Below are 19185 nucleotides of genomic sequence, written 5' to 3'. Positions count from 1 at the left end.
AATTTTTACACGATTTGGGAACTAAAAGAACTATAGATTTATTTTATTGATGCAAAATCTACTGTGAAGAAAATATATTGGTCTTTCAGATAGTGATGTACTTCGGATTTATAGCCAAGGAGTGAACAAAGAATGACTAGATACGGTATTTCAATAAAATTGATCTTTAGAATAATATTTACTTACAAGAAGGTAATGTTCTGGTTCCTCATTTTAACACTGAAAAAATATAATTTAAATTTTAGATACTATAAATATGCAGCTTATAGACTATCTTTTTTTTTTTAAGATTTTATTTATTTATTTATCAGAGAGGGAGAGAGAGCACAAGCAGGGGGAGCGGCAGGCAGAGGGAGAAGGAGGCTCCCCCCGAGCAAGGAGCCAGATGCGGGAGTTGATCCCATGACTCTGGCAGCCGCTTAACTGACTGAACCACCCAGGCATCCCAGCTTATAGACTATCTTTAGTTTTCACACAGACGAAAACTTGTCTGATGTTTAGTATGTACTGGGTATGTGAAATAATGCTCTACCAGAGCCAACACAATATTCTCTCAAGTCATAAGGACTATTTATGCTTCTTTTCCCCTTCTCTGAAAGAAAGTGGGTAGAACTTTATTTGGGGCTAAAACCTTAATAGTTAACAAACATTTTTTTTTTTTTTTTCAGTTTTGCTGCAAGGATTTTTGTTCTAGGTACTCTTCAGACTGCCTGCCTAGTGAACTATCATTCTCTTTCCCTAAGTCCCTTCCCTTACATACACCTAAACAAGCTCCCTACCTTGGTCACCTCACACAATACTCCTCTCACTGGCAAGTTGATGGACTCTTTCAGGAATGTGAAAATGAGATTGAGCAACTCTAGTCTTTCTGATCTCTTACCCTAAACTGAAATAAAGTGAGTAAGACAGGTTAGACACCAAAAGGGATGCCTTTATTCAGAATATGCAGTCCCAAACAGTGAAGCCAAAACGCAAAGAGAAAAATAAAGCAGCTGCAAAGAAGCAAAGACAACAGCCCTGGAGACACATACAAACTGAAAAATTGTTGAAAGGGGCTGTGAAGAGAAAAGGCAAGATTATAGACAGCTTTCCATTTCTTGACTCCCGTGCTTCAAGCAGCTCAAGAGCAGTATTCTAATAATTTTTTTTTTCACTTAAGCCAGTTTGGAAGTAGGCTGCAAACAAAAATCTATACCAACAAAGAACTGTTCTGTATTTCTCATGTCCCACTTTTTTTTATTGACTTTCTTCCTAAATAGTAAGAATGCAATTGTTGGCCTAGGCAACATCATGTCATAGAAAAAGCATCTGCTTTTATAACTTGGAACAAACTCGGCTCTGCCAACTTCTAACTGTAAAACCTGCAACAAGCTCCTTCTTAATTTTTAAACAGTTTTAATGTTTCTTTTAACATAAAAGGGTCTATAACTTATGAGTAAATCCATAGTACATAACATGAGAAGGTATCCAGAAAAACTATTCTTCACATGTTGGTATCATGGACTCCAGAACTCCTTTCATTTCTTACTTTGGTTCTGGTCCCAAACGTGTAGTCTCAAAACCTCTTGAGTTATCTTATGCAAAACTCACATTTGCTAAGAAATCCAAACTAAGCAAGAGGTCTATCACTATAAATAATATGTGTAGGTCCTAAAGATTTTTTTAATGTAATTTTTTTACAGGGCACTTTTAACAGGAGCCAATTAAAAACCCTAATCTAATCATCTAAGAACTATATAAAAAGTACTATTTTATATATCTGAGATAAAGTAAAATTACCAGATTTAAGGAATATTTTAAAAATATATTAATATTAAATATTATTTATTTATATTGATTATATTTATTTATATTATATTATTTATATTAATATAATATTAATTTACATTCATTATAAATATTAATATTAAAAAAGAAAACTAATAGCACTTAGAAACACATGGGTTTTATTTATTATTTATTTATTTTTAGATTTTATTTATTTACTTGACAGAGAGAGATAACGAGGGCAGGAACACAAGCAGGGGGAGTGGGAGAGGGAGAAGCAGGCTTCCCGCCGAGCAGGGAGCCCGATGCGGGGCTTGACCCAGGACCCTGGGATTATGACCTGAGCAGAAGGCAGACGCTTAAAGACTGAGGCACCCAGGCGCCCCAGCGCTATCAGTTTTCTATATCTGAAAGGCCTTTTATGCTAGTCCATCTGACAAACTCTTCCTTCAGGAGTCAGCTCAAATGTGGTCTCTTTTGCGGAAATGGTCCATATCCTCCCTCTAAGGTTTATTTATTTATTTTTTTTAAGACTTTATTTATTTGCGAGAGAGACAATGAGAGACAGAGAGCATGAGAGGGAGGAGGGTCAGAGGGAGAAGCAGGCTCCCCGCCAAGCAGGGAGCCCGATGCGGGACTCGATCCCGGGACTCCAGGATCATGACCTGAGCCGAAGGCAGTCGCCCAACCAACTGAGCCACCCAGGCGCCCTCCCTCTAAGGTTTATATCTTGAATACACTTCCATTGGACTAATAAGACATCTTGAATTACTATTGAGTACCTTGTATATACTATGTTAGTAGCTTTATATACAAACTGTTTTGATCTTGGTCCATCCAAGTAGGTATTATATCCACAATTTCCCCAGATAACCTGCTTATAATCCTAGCACAGCCAGGCTCCAAACCTTGCTATCTTTCTACTAGCCTGGAAGGTCTAAGGTTTTTGGAACCCAAGCCCCTTGAGAATCTAAGAGCTATGAACCTTCTCTACCCCACCCCCCCAAATGGGCTTATACACAAAATACTATGTATGATTTGAAAAGGTTCACAGCCCCCTGAAGCTCATCCAATGCCTCCAGGAAAACTTCCTGCTGCTTCTCACAAGTCTGTTCACAGTTAGTAAAGTTCTTGAGGAAAATGACTGTCATATTTTCAATTGCCAATTCTACACACATTACCTAGGGCATAGTGGCCACTCCAGGAACATCTTATGTATGAACAGTGGATGGCAAGAATCATGGAAAAATGACAGGGATACAATGCAGGGATTTTTGCATTCCTTCAGAGCCTACCAGGGTAGCTATTCAAATGTTGTTAAATAGCTTTTCAAATGCAGATTACATCTAAGAACAGTTATTACAAGAAATATAGATTAGCATGTAATGTAGCATATATCCCAAGGCCTCTGAGATTAACATGATCCACATTCCACATTCTCTAGGAAAGACTCTGAGGGACCAACTATTTATATCCGCCATAAACCAGTTCATAGACATTATAATATTATACAAATGGAAACAAGACATTTGTGTATTTCACAGAGAAGGAGATAATTGTCAGGGTTTGACTGCATGAATCTAAAAATTTTTTTAGAATCTCAAGAACCTAAGAATCTAAAAATACTACAGGATAAAAAAATAAAAATAAAAATACTACAGGAAATATGAAATGTTGGAAGAGAAGTTCAACTATCTGGAAGAAATTTAAGGTGTAGAATAACTGCATACCACTGGACTTACATTAGGCAAATCTTGAACTCAAATCTAATGCAAGGCTTTTTTCCATGATGTTAAAAACCAAATTTTACAATGGAGATATTATTACAATAGAGATATTATTAATAGACATATCATTACGATGAGATATTACAATGGAGAAGTTCCTAAGATCAACTGGGCTAAAATATTTACCCTAGAAAGTGAGAATTACATTTTTGCTTTTGACTTTGGGGTGAACGTGGTAAAGTCATTCTAAATTTTTAATGTTGTTTTTTTTTTGGATTTTATTTATTCATTTGAGACTGAGAGATACAGAGAGAGAGCATGAGCAGGGGGAGAGGCAGAGGGAGAGGGAGAAGCAAACGCCCCGCTGAGCCGGGAGCCCAACATTGGGCTTGATCCCAGGATTTAGAGATCATGACCCGAGCCAAAGGCAGCTGCTTAACCATCTCAGCCATCCAGGCACTCCAATTTTTAGTGTTTTGATCTTCAAAGTACTGGTCTCTAAGGAAAGTTTTCTAAGAAATGGAAAAAGTATGTTTAATAGTACAACCACAGATAAGATTTCATTCAAGAACAAGAAATAACTTATTCTAGAGGGAACGGGATATATACAGCAGAGTACAGGAGTTTAACACTGCAAAGGTAATGTGGGACTATGTTCAGAAGGCTCTGAATGCCAAGCTAAGAAGTGCAGACTTTATCCTATTGGGCTGTGATTCTAAACTAGGGCAAAAGTTACAAAATTGGGAGAAGAGGAGAAAGGGAATTTGGGAAGACAGCATATAATTACAGTTTGAAAATAAGCAGAGCTTGGATCTGATGCTTTGATTTGGCTTAGCCATTTAAAATTCTAATAATTTTAATGGTCATCAAAGGGAGCCTTGAGTTGTTTTTGAACTTACATTTTTTTTTTATAAAAATAAAGTCATGTTTCTTTCTTTCTTTTCTTTCTTTCTTTGTAGGCTCCACACTGGGCGTGGAGCCCGATGTGGGGCTTGAACTCACAACCATGAGATGGAGACCTGAGCTGCGATCAAGAGTTATGAAGCTTAACCAACTAAGCCACGCAGGCACCCCAAAAATAAAACCGTGTTTCCACAGTACTACATAAACATATTACAGAAAATAGAACTAAGCAGCAACACAGGGACTAAAATTCATATATCCTGATTTTACAACCAGTATGCTTTCTATTATCCCACAGATGCCAACACTTGAAAATGGTACTTTAGGAAAGTGAGTATATGTGGAATGGATTGGATAAGGCAAGAAACTAGAGGCAAGAAGAGAACAGCAGCTATTGCTGTAATCACTCCCAAGACACCCACAAGTTACAAGATACCACTATTTCTGAAGAAATGCCAGTAACATGATATCTGGATTTTATTAATGAAATCTAAAATCAAAAGTTAAAAGTAGATATTTTATTAAAATTAATATTCTAAGATAATGGTCCCCAAGTAGGATTCATGGAGTGGGGGGATACATAAGTAGTTACTTTAAGTGGTTCCCTGAATCCTTATGCATACCAACCAGTGTCCAGAGAAAAATATGTACTATTTTTCATATTTATGCAGAAGATATTACAATTAATAAAACCCTACTAATCTAAAACTTTTCCTGAATGCAGTCCAGCACTTTACCTCATATTTTCTTTTTCAGTGGGTACTGAAAATACAACCACATTGTGTAAGCACGCACAGAAGTGTATATGCATAGAAGGGGGAAAAGCACTTCTCATGCTCATCTAAGAAGACAAGCTGCTTGGACCATTTGAAGAATCCACCTGAAGAATAAATCTCTTACAGTTTTAAGCTCACTGCAATTTCTGCTCATGCAATGGCCATTAATGCCTATTAAGTGCCAGGCACTATAATAAGCAATGAGGATACAGAGAAAATTAAGTCCCAGTTACTAGCCCTGGAGGCTCTCAGTTGGGGAAGTCAGAAATGTAAATGTTTATGAATCTAATGAACTGAGTGCTATAGAAACATAGAAGTGTTTAACATATAAACAACAAATTTTTAATCTATCTAAATGTTAATGTCTTACTTTCAGTTTCAAACTGTCAAAAAACTTTTTCAAACTAAATGTCAAATATTGAAGGAAAAAAACTAACAGTATTCTAAAAGTAAATACACAGAATAAAACATTCTGGAGAATTAACACTTTTAAATTTGTACTATGCTGTCTCTGGTAAGCCATGTGGAGAGTTACTTAAAAGTTTACTTCCACTTGAAAAGTTAGTTAGAATCAAAGTATGTTTGGTTGGATACTCATCAAAGGATGGATAAGAAACTAAACCAGTCGCAAATGTAAAAACAGACAATATTTCTTACCACTCTAGGTTTTAAAAACACATTAAACATACAGCACCATTTATATAAACCTACTAAGATATTTTAAAAACCTACAAGCCAACCACAAGATACACTTCACACCACTAGGATGGCTATAATCAAAAAGAAGACAAGGGTTAGTGAAGATGTAGAGAAATTGGTGGGAATGTAAAATGTGAACTCCAGTCTAGTGGTTGCCCAGAAAGTTCAATGGTTACCATATCACTCATTAATTCTACTCCTAGGTATATACCCAAGATAAAGGAAAACATATATCCTAACAAAAACGTGTACATAAATGTTCATAGTAGCATTATTCATAAAATACAAAATATTCTATTTTATGTATTATATACAAAGAAAATATTACAAAAAGTGGAAACAACTCAAAAGTCCATCAATGGATGAACAAAATGTGGTATATCCATACAATGGAATATTATTTAGTCATAAAAAGAAATGAAAGGGGCGCCTGGGTGGCTTAGTCGTTAAGCGTCTGCCTTCGGCTCAGGTCATGATTCCAGGGTCCTGGGATCAAGCCCCGCATCGGGCTCCCTGCTCAGCGGGAGGCCTGCTTCTCCCTCTCCCACTGCCCCCTGCTTGTGTTCCTGCTCTCGCTGTCTCTCTCTCTGTCATATAAAATAAATAAAATCTAAAAAAAAAAAAAAAAAAAGAAATGAAATATTTTTGATTCCAGCAACACCTGGATGAACCTTGAAAATGTTATATTAAGTCAAAGAACTCAGTCACAAAACACCACTTATTGTATGATTCCATTTATATAAGGCAAATCTATAGAAGGTAGATTAGTGGTTGCCTAGGGCTGGGGGATAGGAAAGGGAGGAAGAATGACTGCTAATGGGCATGGGCTGTCTTTTGGAGTGATAAAAATAGATGATAATGATGACTGCACAATTTTGTGAATATACTAAAAACTATTAAATTATACAGCTTAAATGAATGAATTTTATGGTAGGTGAATTACCTCTCAAAAAAACTTACTGATTTTTAAAATACCTACAAGCCACAATATTAAACAGTTTAACAAAGACAAATTTTATACTTATTTAGGCTGTGCAGCATAAAATCTTCCAGGTTTCCCGTCTTTCCTCCCTCCTTTTTTCTAACATTTCAAACCCAGAATTCAAATAAAAAACTTCAGAGATCTCAGTTCTTGTTATCTTTTACAATTATATTTAAACAGCAATCATTTCACAAAAGAGGACATATATGTAGTTAAGAAACATGGAAAATATTGCACCTATCTTTTCTTAAAAAAAGAAAAGCAGGGTGTGGGAAGGGAGCTCTCCTTCAATCTGTCTTCCTCTGGTTTCTACCATCTACTTTCAGAATGTTAAATGTAAATGTTAAGAATTTATACCCATTTTACCTATTTTCTCCTCAATCAACTATAATCTAAATTCTTCCCATATCCCACCCAAACCACTTTTTGTGGTCACCAAATCACTCCTACTTGGCAAATAGAATGGGTATGTTCTCAACCTCACCTTACCAATCCTCCAGAAGTATTTGATTTTGCTAACTACTCCTTTCCCGAAACTCTCCCAGGCTTTTCTGACACCCTCTGGGTTCCCTTTCCTCCTCTCTGAGCACACCTTCTCGGGGACAGTCACTGGCTCCTCCTTTTGGGGCTGCTCTTTAAATGCTGCTGCTCTCCAACCTAGAGCTGGGCACTCTGTATTCTCGTCTGAATAAACTTACTTGCTCCCACGCTTTCCACTACCTCTTGATTACATGATGATTTCCAAATTTTTAACTATATCCTGTCAGCTCTCTTGAGCTCTACATTTCTACTCAATATCTCAGGCACCTCAGTTTATCACATTTAAAACTAAACTAATTCTCTTCTACCCTGAAATTTCCAACCATCTTCTACTTGGTTCCCTCTACTTCTTTCTCCTCCCATACTCTGAACCATACCAAATGGTATTTTCTAACTTGGGTGATAGTATACCAAACTAGGAACCTTGGAGTCATACTGTAAATATTCCTTTCTCCTTGACCACCCACGTCTACTGAATCACTGAAACTTCTTTCTTAATCCTTATCAGATCCTATATATACTCTATATTCTGCTGTTTTAGTTTAAGTTCGGGCCCTCATCTCACTTCTTATATTTCAACAGCTTCCAAAATGCTCTCCTTCATCACTAATTCCATCCTTAATACTGTCACCAGAATCAACTATCTACAACACAAATCTGTCAAATGGCTGCTTACTCTTCTTAAAACATACAGTGGCTCTCTAAAGACCCATAGTAGTGATTCTTAGCTTTTCTACTAGAACCTATCTGAACGAAAGAAGTGAAGACTCATACTAAAGCAGACTGGGGCAACAGGTGGGAGTGAGTGGTTGGAGGTGGGGAAACACTCACTGCTAGAATGTTCAGTTACTATGTGTATTTTCTTAATACCTGCCTGCTGTCCAGGTGACTCTAATAAGAGTTGCAGTATAGAACTATTCAAAATTACTGGTATTGAACTAGTGAATAAATTGTAGCATAGATGCAAGAACTTCCACAATCTAACCCCTACTAACTTTCTCAGCAGCATCATTAATGCTTACCATGCATTACTTCACTGGTTATCAAAGTATGGTTCAGGGACAGCCTGCCCCTTGACCATTTCAGAGAGTCCATGAAGTTAAAACTCTTTTCCTAATAATAATAAGTTATGTTTCCTCACCTGCAAATGTGAGAACACACAGACCTTAACACAGTAATTTTTAAAAATTATTTTCATTCTCTTAGGAATGTACAGTGGACTTTTCTAGAGTACATGGCATGTCATGCTATATGAAATGTACCACTGCAACCATATGAATGAAGCAGATATGAGAATCCAGTTCTCTTCTATTAAGCCAGACATTAAAGAAATTTGAAAAAATATAAAAATGTTTCTTCTCAGTAATTTTTGTTTTGAATAATTATCATATAGTTAATACAGAATGGTTTATTATTACCTTAAAGTGGATTATTTTTTAAAATATTTGTTTTAATTTGTACTACAGTAAATAAACAAAAGCTTTCTGGGGCCCTTAATAATTTTTAAGAATGTAAAGGACTCTTGAAACCAAAAGGTGTTAACCGCTCTGTTATAGCTGATTATCTACCACTCCCCTAAACATGTTCAACTTTATTTTTTTTAAAGATATATTTATTTATTTGAGAGTGAGAGAGAGAGAGTGCGCTCACTCAAGCGTGCATGTGGAGGGAGGGGCAGTCTCCAGCAGACTCCCTGCTGAGCCCAACACAGGGCTTGATTCCTGGGCCCATGAGATCATGACCTAAGCCAAAACCAAGAGTCCAACACTCAACCGACTGAGCCACCAAGGCACCCCAAACATGTTCAACTCTAAAACCTCCATCCCTTTACATAGTGATGCACCCTCCACCACTAGCCTAGTCCCAGCCAGGTCCCAAAGGACCTCAGATGTATCCTGGAGAAACAGAACAAAAAGAACAGAGGTTTTGGGGTGCCTGGCTGGCTCAGTTGGAGGAGCATGTGACTCTTAATCTCCGGGTTGTGAGTTAGAGCCCCATGTTGGATATAGAGATTACTGAAATAAATAAACTTTTTAAAAAAGAACAGAGATTTTAAAGTCAAGCAGAATACTTAACTTCTCAGAGTATGCTTCCTTATGTGTAAAATACAGGTTATATCTACCTCATAAATTGTTGACATGTTAAGTAAGACAGGGTGTAGAGTATCTGGCACAGTGTTTAGTATATAAAAGGGGTCAAAAATGTTAATTTCTTTTCTACTTAAAATAATTTGTAAAGTCACTAACGTTAGTGTAGTAAAATGAAAACCGCCTAACAATTATTTAATCATAACAAAGCAAACAGACTGGTTTTTTTGAACAGTTCTGTCAGGATTACTATTTGTAGAACAGATGGTTTTATATAATAAATTCCTTGAAATGGATAGCTTCTATGGTAGTTCTTGGGTACCTCTGATAGATAAATTAAGTTCAGATCACCTTAAAACATCAAAGTTATTTTAAATAACATTTTAACATAACAATAGATGCATCGCTTGCTATTATACCTCAGTTCAGCTTTAGAAAAATGTCCTTAAATACTCTCCTCCCAATATTTCACAAAAAAGTACGAGAATTCACACCTCCGCTACATCCTGTTTTTTAAATACTCCACTGAATTCACTCATTATATTTTTGTTTTCACCTTCAGAAATGGAGAGAGAACTGGTTTGTAAGCCGAAACTGCTGTATTTACTTGTAGCTTAAGTGTCATCTTTTATGATTTTTTTAATATACAAGCGTTAAATGTAAATTAGATAAACTTCAGCCTGATCAAAAGAAATCTACTTCTTGTTTCAGTGTTTTAGACATTATAAACCTTTATTTATTTATTTGCTTACTTATTTTTAAGTAGGCTCCATACACAGTATGGAGCTCAACAGGGGGCTTGAACTCATGACCCTGACATCAAGACTTGAGCTGAGATCAAGAGTTGGCCACCTAACGGACTGAGCCAGCCAGGAGCCCCTAGACATTATAAAGCTTTAAAAAGCACAAGAGAAGGATTGAAAACAAAAGCCCAGATACCTCTTTCCTTCTATGTCTAGTTATCTGTAACTGACTACATAAATCAGCTAGATGAGTCTACACAGACCTTAGCACAAAATAATATGTTAGATGATGACCCTAAATATCAGTCTCATACCTCAGCCCTATGAAGTATGTAGCATTTTTCTTCCTTAAAAGATGAGAGAAATCAGTTATACTATTTTCTTCTAAGTGGCCTGCCCAAAGTCAAACAGCTAGACCATGAAAGAGATGGCATAAAACCCAGGTCTGTCAAACATGAATACATACCACTCTACTGTATACATTTGCTTGTCATGATCACTGTCTGCCATCTTGTAAAGAAGACCAAGTCAAAACAGTTGAAATTGAGTTCTGAATCTGCCACAAATCAGATGTTTAACCTTCAACATGTAAGTAATCATCTTGATGCTGTAATTTTACACCATCTTAGTATCTTAGTTTTCTACTCTTTAGGGGCGGGCTGGGGAGGACGCAACACACCAAGGCCAAGAATAGACAACTCACTGAATAGTTAATGACAGATGGAAATTTTTCTGTCCTTACTAGTCATCAAAAATTTCAAATTAATACAAGATACCATCTTCCAACCATCAAATTATCAAAGATCAAGATAATTAAACGAACACTCATGCATTACTGACAGTTGTATAAACAGATACAACTTCTTCAGTTATTTATAAACATGTATTAAATGTTTATATCCTTTTACCTAGTACTTCCACTACTGGAAGATATCTTATGCAACAATCCAAAATAAGGAAGTTTTACGCATAAATGTTCAATACAGAATTATAATATGTAATAGAAAATAAATGGCCTAAACATTCAACCACAAGGAAATGATTAAGCTATAAAATAGTTGCCAGGTGAAATATTATATAGCCACTGAAATGATTTTTACAAATGAAAAACACTTATCAAAATGTTAAGTTGAAAAAAACCCCAACAATATAAAATGAAATATATAACATGGTCACACAGATGCATTAAAAACATTAACAGAAACCACCTTTGGGTGATGGGACTAGAAAGACAGGATCCAACAATGGGAGGAACACAGTCTGCATGTCCACTCCACTTTCCTAAGAGTAAGGCATTATTAATTATTATTCTATAATCTCCAAATTTGAAATAATGAACACTAGTACTTCATAACTGAATAGGATTATAATAGCTAGATTATTTCTAAGACTCAGTTCTAAAATGCTAAAATTTAAAAATGCATTTTTGATCCACAGAAGAATTTAAAAATAACAGAACACTTAGAATTACTAGCTGATCTTCTATTCTCTTTCCATGGCAGAGGGAACATGGTTTCCCTCCAGCCTTCCAGTCAAGGGAAAAAGCAGCACCATCTATCAGTCTTAATTATAGCTATTACTTATCAAATCATGGAATAAAAAAAGCAGGCACTATAAAATAGCCTTAGTCATCAAATTTCGAATTTCGAATCACCTAGCTATCTGTAGGTATTATGGAAGAAAAAAGAAACTCATTCACTACTCAGAAATGAACTCTCCAATAGGAATCCCTGACTCATCCCCAAAGCATGAACCCCAAGGCTACTTCCCCAGTACAGAAGTTCAGAGACTGGGCACCTGTCCTGATGGCCTTCATCACCAAACAATGCTCTTTCCTGAGAGGATATGCCCAGGGATAACAAGATGACTAGCATGCAAACTAGAAGAGACCAAGGACCACACCACCTCTTCTTCCATAACCAAAATAAAGCCTGTTTTAAACTTTTAAACTATCCTAAGTAAGTATTTTCTATTTGCTAAAAAGTAGTAACAAGGGGACTCCATCCAATTACTGTTAAGTGACTATCCAAAAGATACCAACACAATAAAAATTCTCACTAGTAAGAAGAGAAAATATCCTCTTTTCTTTACCTCCCTTGGATCAAAAATTAATGTTTCAAAACTACATAGGCTAAATATCAACAGAAAATGTTTAAAATAAGGCAGATTATTTTATCTATATTTTTCCGTTTTCAAAAGATACGAAATCTTACTCCTCTCCTCTATTATTGGTCTAGGAAGGCGGGAATCACAAAGCTCAACAATACTATTATAATACTGTATAAGGTCAACGATCTATTTTATAAGCTGTTAACAATTTTAATGCTAAAGCTTTACTACATCCTAGTCTCTTTAAAATGTGAAAAAGTATTTCAGTGCTAAAAGTCATTTCACCTGCACCTTGTAAACAATTAAACCGTACTTTGAAACAAAAACTAGCCAATGTTTGCTGCTCTTTCATTTTCATCGACATTAACTGTGTACCCTTTTTACAATCAAGAATCTCGGAGTTAAGTGATTATTCTTGGAGGTGTATCTTGTCCAGGAGCAAAATTTTCCCTAGCTTATTTCCCATTCCTAAACCCCCGCCAAGGCTAAGGAGCAACCACTTCCCAAAGTCCCACTTCCTTTTCCATTCCCCAGACCTCCAGAGTTTCCAACGCCCCAGTCTTGCGCAATATCCGTAGGAGCCGCAGCCGCAACCACCGCCTCCTAAACCGAGAAACAACCCTGAAGGGAACATTGTCCAGCAGAAAAATAAAAGGGGGGGGGGGCATGTAGGAAGTCGACTTCTGGTCCCACGCCTTTGGATCTGACCCCCTCACAAGTGATGTATCTAGAGCAATTTCACGAACAAGACTTTTAACCTCCTCTCCAGCCGGTCTGCCCAAGCAGAGGGCGGAAAGGGGGGGGGGGGAGGCTGGAAGGTTATCTCCCAGTTCAGGGCTTCGGCCCGTTTCGTTGCCTCCGCCCCACCAGGACTATTGTTCCCAAGTTCCCCACCCCCACCCCGGATAGGAAGTGATAGTCACATCCCCTCCGCCTTCCACAATATCCCCTAGGGAGTCCGAAGTAGGCTTCCTTCTGGATAACCGACCCCTGCACACACACACTTACCCCCTCTAAACCTAAAGTCATGATGACCCCAACGCCATCTCACACCTGAGTCTCAAGAGACACGAGATGGGACGGGGGTAAATGGAATTGGGCAAGCCACGGGATTCCCTACGGACAATCCTTTCCCAAGCCTTGAGATAATAACTACGAACCCCAAAACGGCAGAACTCCTACCTTGCCCACTTCTGAGACCAGCTTGAGCAAAGGGACCCCACGAGTTAATGCCAACCTCAACATCCCCGTTCCTCCATCAGCCGCGATCTGCTCTCCCTGGGTAGACACCTTGCCTCGACCCTACAAGGAGGGGCAGGCTGGATGGGGAGCGGGGGCTGAAGAGACGAGTCCCCCCGCCTCGGGTCTGCACCTCAGTCGCCTCCGGCTCCCGGCCCAAGAAACAATAGGTGGTCGCGGGCGGCAGTGCCGAGTACGGGCTCGATCGGGGCCGCTCCCTTCGCTCCCCCGGCGCCCGCGGAGGGGGCCGCGAAAGCGTGAGGGGAGGAAAGGAGGCCGAGGGACGGAGGCGGTCTCACCTCCTGCCCGCCTCCAAGACCACCCGGCCCTAGGAGTTGATGCGCGCCCCCTCCGCCCCTCTCCTCACAGCCGCACACAAAGCGCTGGCGGCCCGGGCCGGCCGGGCGAGGCGGCGGTGGGCTTCGGTGCCGGCGAGAGCAGGCGACAGCAAGGGGAACGACTCACCATGAAGTCCCGGGCGAAGTTGTCCTCCCCATTGTGGTCCGGACTCTTCATGGCCTGTACCCTCTGGATGAATTTCCTCAGGATCTCCACTTGCTCCATCCTCCCGCGTCCCCCCGGCTGCGGTGGCTGGCCCCCCCGCCGCCCGCCCGCCCGGCGCAGAGCCCGCTCAGTCTTCCCCAGCTCGCTTCCCCAGCCCTTCCCCTCCCGCCCGACCCCCGCCAAGCCTCGCCGCTCCCTGCTCCTCCCCACCGCCTAAGGCGGCGGCAGCGGAGACACCGGCCCGGCTCCCGACCCCACAACTTCCAGGAGCAGCCGCCGTTCTCCCACAGTACGAGGCAAGCCGCTGCGGCTAGCGCCAACCCCAACCCCCAGCTTGCTCCATCCTCCTTCCCCGCCCTCCTCCTCTTTCGTTGGAGACGCCGCCACCGCCTCAGGAACACGGCTCTCCGCTCGCCCTGCCCCCCCCTCCCCGGTCCTCCTTCACCCCCCCCTCCCCACTAGCAGCCGCAGCCGCCTCTCCCCACGGGCGCGGCCCCGCCGCCACCCCGACGCGCGGCCCCGTGCTGTGGCTCCGCCCCAGGCGCTGGGACGCCCGGTCCGCCCCCTCCCAACTCGCCTCTGGACCACGCCCCCCAAGCCCGCCCCGCTGGTCCCAGCCCCTCTCCGAGTGGCTGGAAGGCTCTTGGCTGTCGTCTGGGCGACTTGACTCTACTTCCGGGGCGTGGTCCCGCCCGGGCTGTAAGTCGGTCTGAGGAGGTCTGGAAGGAGGGAATTCGCCTCTGAGCAGGGTAAACCCTAGTCAGTCACATAAGATTATAGTTGGAACTTGCGGGCTCACGGCCTACTGGTGGGAAAAGCATATTTTTAGAGTGCTTCCGCGCCGCCCATGGCTGTGGGCTGGGACTACGAGTCCCGGCCCGCGGGAATCCAGGAGCGGGGGCGGGAGAGGGCGGTGGTAGGAAAGAGAGGCATGCTGGGAACTGTAGTTGTGTCGCCCCCGCGTTCACAGCAGGTATGTCTTCATCTTACTAGTGGTTTGGTGACTGTTGACGGCAAGTAGACCTTGTCACTTTGGGGAATGGCTACGGCCAAGAGAAATGAAACGTTTCTTGAGTGAAAGGACTTTTGCAAATCCGTCTAAACCCTGGCGACTGAGCGTCTAAGATTTGGAGTGCATTCTAATACCTACCGCGCATGTGGCGAGGGCTCAGTGTTTGCTGAATGAAAGGGAATTTGTCGTCTTGCGCTTAGATTCGCAGCCCTTCAGAAGTGACTTTTCTCCATAGAATGGACTTTATAAATTTTCATACATCTTTGCAAATCTTCTAGTAATCAGAATATCTGTTTTAGTCTAACTCACCATTTTACAAAAAAAGCGATTTGTCTAAGATCCCCCCCCCCCAGCATATTCTTAGCAGAGACAAAACTAGAACTCAAATCTTACTGCTTTCAGTACAACACTTATATTGCCTCTCACTAAGGAAGGTAAAGATGTGGTAATGTGACAGAAGTGAAGGATTTGATCCGTGGACTTCTTTTAGTCCCTTATACCCACAAAAACATTTTTTACAGATAAGCTGGGGAATCTGGTTAAATAGGAAACATAAGTTTAAAAATAATAACAACTAATGTATCCAATCCCATCCTCCTCTCAGAAACATGCATTTCCAGGTGTGCCCTTCTAAATCTCTTCCTATACGTTTATATGTTGTATGTGCATATAAAAAGATACAGTTTTGTTCTGTATTTAAAAATTTACTTAGAGGAATAGTTCAGTTTCTAAGGTAAGCTTTATCTGAAGCAAGGGTCTGGAGTATTTTACTTTAATCAGATCCTGAGACTCCGTTTCACTGGATGTAAGAAAAGATCAGGATCTGGGCTTGCTCACCTACCAAGACAGCTCACTGTAGGTAACCCTTTTCCCCCAGAACTGGGAAAGAAATTAGACTCTAAGCAAAGAAATGGGTAGATGATCAGGAGTGGCTGTACTTTCGCTGTATCAAAAGAATGAACAAACCACAGGGTGGTTGATAAAGACTATATGCTAGACAAGTTGTCTAATAGTCTAGGGACAGTCTGATGGAAAGTGTTACTTGTTTTGAGTTATTGAGTCTCATTTTGGCTAGTGTTTTTGCAGTGTTTTTACTTTCCCTCTTACTGGCAGTTTTCTCTTTCTTATAAAACGTTGAGTGTATTTTGAGTTCTTAACAGCTACCTTTGGCGTCTGATAAAGGTTAGGGAAAACAAATGTAAAGTACCCTTATGTATTTCAGCTCTTTTGCAAAGGCTTAGCCGTGCTTTCATCATTTTAGTATACTTAGGTCACGTTTCGATCTACAAATAATTTTTGAGCACCTCAGAATATGAGGCGTTGTGCCGTGTGTGAGAGAGATACAAAAATGTTTTAGGGGTGGCTTCTTAGAGTTTATAGCCTGGTTCAGGAGACAGGAAAAACAATAAACTTAGTTATATCGTGAGTTAATAAATACCAAATGAGTGATACGGACATTGAGTGGTTTAGCAATTCTGAGAAGAGACTTGTGAACCAGTTATCACATGCAGTGGTCACAGAGGACCTTGAAGGATATGTAAAATTGGGTTTGAACAGAAAGAAGAACCCCCAGATAAGAGAAGTGTTGAAACAAAAAACATGAAGACAGCAAAGCAGAAGTTTGAAGGACAACTTTTATATGCCTGTGAAGGTGCTAAAGTAGATAGGGATTGGAGAGCATTAAATGCCTGGCTAATGATTTGGACTTCATATTGTCAGTGGGAGCCACCAAAGGTTTTTGAGAATAGAAGGAAAAATAGGAAAATAGTAATCTGGCATTTTTTGGATAAAGCGTGACTTAATAAGGGGAGAGAATGGAATGAGGTATTAGGAGCCAATATATGAAGCAACAAAAGCTGTAACTAAGGTCATAGCACCACAATTACAAAGACATAGATGGAGATGAGAGAGACAAAGAACTCACAGAACTAGGTGACTGACTGACTTAGTGGACAAGAAAGAAGGTAGAATTAAAAATGACTGAAATTACCAGATTGGGAGAGATCAGAAAGTTTGACGGAACACAGGACTATGCATGGTTTGGGCAAATGGGAACGTTCATGCACCAATGGTGAGAGAAATCTGCACATCTTTGGAGGCAGTTTGGCCATAAATGTATAAAAATGGAAACGTCATGCATGTTGTAGCTGAAAAATTTATAGATAATATTTACAGCTGTATACAAACATCTATGCTTATTGCAGCCTTATTTGTAATGGCAAGAGTAGAAACAACGTGCCTGCATATCAAAAGGCACTGGTTAAAAAACAAAATCACATACATATAATTAAGGTTTTTTAAAATTTTTTTAAAAAGATTTTATTTATTTGACAGAGAGAAAGAGAGAGCGCACAAGCAGGGGGAACGGCAGGCAGAGGGAGAGGGAGAAGCAGGCTCCCTGCTGAGCAGGGAGCTCAATGCAGGGCTCAATCCCAGTTCCCTGGGATCATGACCTGAGCCAAAGGCAGCCACTTACCCGACTGAGCCACCCAGGCACCCCTAATTAAGTTTTTTGAGGCCATTCAAAATATGAAAAAAATAGTCTATGTATGTTGATGTGAAATAGGTCCCAAGATCTTCTTATTAAATGAGAAAAGCTAGGCATTGTGTTATATGTATTCTTACTTTTATGTAAAATGGAATGTGGATAAAATGCTTGAACACAGAATTTTTCTGAAGGATATTTCAAAAACTTAGCCGTGTTTGCCTCTAGGAAGGCCTTGACAATTTTTGGTAGAAAGGAGACAACTTCCAATGTGTATACCCTTTTATATTCTAAATATTTTTCTGTGTATGCATTACTTTTCCAACAAAATTAAATCTATTCAGATTTTTTAGACTTTCAATCTAGATGATAGATAGGAAGAATGGCAATATATTTAATAAAAACACCCGAATGAAAAATGAAAGCAGCTCTTATTTGGGAGATTTTTTAAAATAGCCCAGGCTAAGTTTTGAAATGCTGACCTGTTTACACAAGAATTCTCAAGAAAAGACCACCTCGCACGTCCTCAGCCACAGCTGCACTTGACCCACATTAACCAATCCATGTAAACTGGCCAGCAGCAACCTGTGGCTTGGTGTAGGAGCATGACCGTGGTCAGTCAGTTCTCACTGTTCGGAATCTGAACTTAGAAACCTAGAGAGAATAAGTCATGAAACCGCAAGGGCAGAAGCTGAATGCTGCGGGATACAATTAGGGCAGGCCTTGTAAGAATAGAAATTATAAAGAATCTGGTTAGTCACGAAAGGAACATTAAGCAGGCATGCAGAGATGTGTAGAGATGTCACGATATGACCTGTGTGGCCATGAGAGAGATGGGGAGATTCCCTGGGACAACTTGACTGACTGAGGACTTTTCAGGACAGGTTTGGTTGGCATCTATTCCATAAATAGATTCTGCTTTTCCTGAAACAGAATAGGGCAAGAATAAAGAGCCTGGGCTCTGAAGTGAGAGAGATGAAGTTTCAAACGCCCACTCGATTTCTTCCCTGGGGTGTCTCTTCAGCTCTCTAAGCCTTGGTTTCGTCTTCCAGGGGGTGTGTTGCAGAATTGGTGTACCACACATTACCCTTGCGCCCAGAAAACACAAAGTAAGAGCCGGTTAAACAAATAAGCAATGAATGCTTTCTGGCCCTTTAATTTTTTACCTCCTGTCTTTTCTTCTTTAGGCTCTTGCCCTACTCACTAGCCACCTTCACTCTGGGTAAAGACATGAGGGATGAAAAGAAAGCCAAAATACCGGTTTCAGAATTTATTTTCTTAGTGCATTTGTGAACGTTGGAGTGAGAGTTTGAAACCAATAATTCAGAATGGGTTTCAGGATTATCTACCTGTTTCATATTCACTGTATCCCTTTCCCCTCTCAGGTAAAAGTAACGCTTTATATCTGTGTAGAAATTCTAACTTTTGGAGTATTTTTACAACTATTCTCTCATGAAAACTACCTTTGTTATGGCTTACAAGGCATTATAACTCTTTGTGAGTTCTTTTTTGTTCTTTTTAACAACTCTGGGAGGTAATTTGGCATCCTTGTCCTCATTAATAGATGAATAACTAAATAAAACACGGGAGTGAACATGACCAGCTCACTTGT

The 19185-nt window shown here is 40.1% G+C and overlaps 1 protein-coding gene across 5 annotated transcripts in view; it reads right to left on the bottom strand.

Moving 5' to 3' along the window:
• Positions 1–14467, bottom strand: part of PTPN12 (protein tyrosine phosphatase non-receptor type 12) — an 88699-nt gene extending 74232 nt beyond the window's left edge. For 2 of the 5 annotated variants that reach the window (XM_035020428.1, XM_035020429.1), the window contains exon 1: positions 14038–14467. In XM_035020428.1, coding sequence (XP_034876319.1) covers positions 14038–14136 — 99 coding nt within the window. In that variant the 5' untranslated portion in view covers positions 14137–14467. The remainder of the gene's footprint in view (positions 1–14037) is intronic. The other 3 variants (XM_035020430.1, XM_035020432.1, XM_035020434.1) reach the window with 2 other exon arrangements.
• Positions 14468–19185: the final 4718 nt, after the last annotated feature.

Source organism: Mirounga leonina, unplaced genomic scaffold (assembly GCF_011800145.1).
Source record: "Mirounga leonina isolate KUSES-001 unplaced genomic scaffold, KU_Mleo_1.0 Mir_174, whole genome shotgun sequence".
In the NCBI taxonomy this organism is placed as follows: domain Eukaryota; kingdom Metazoa; phylum Chordata; class Mammalia; order Carnivora; family Phocidae; genus Mirounga; species Mirounga leonina.
Note: the sequence above shows the minus strand (reverse complement) of the source record. Positions and strands in the feature narration are given on the sequence as shown.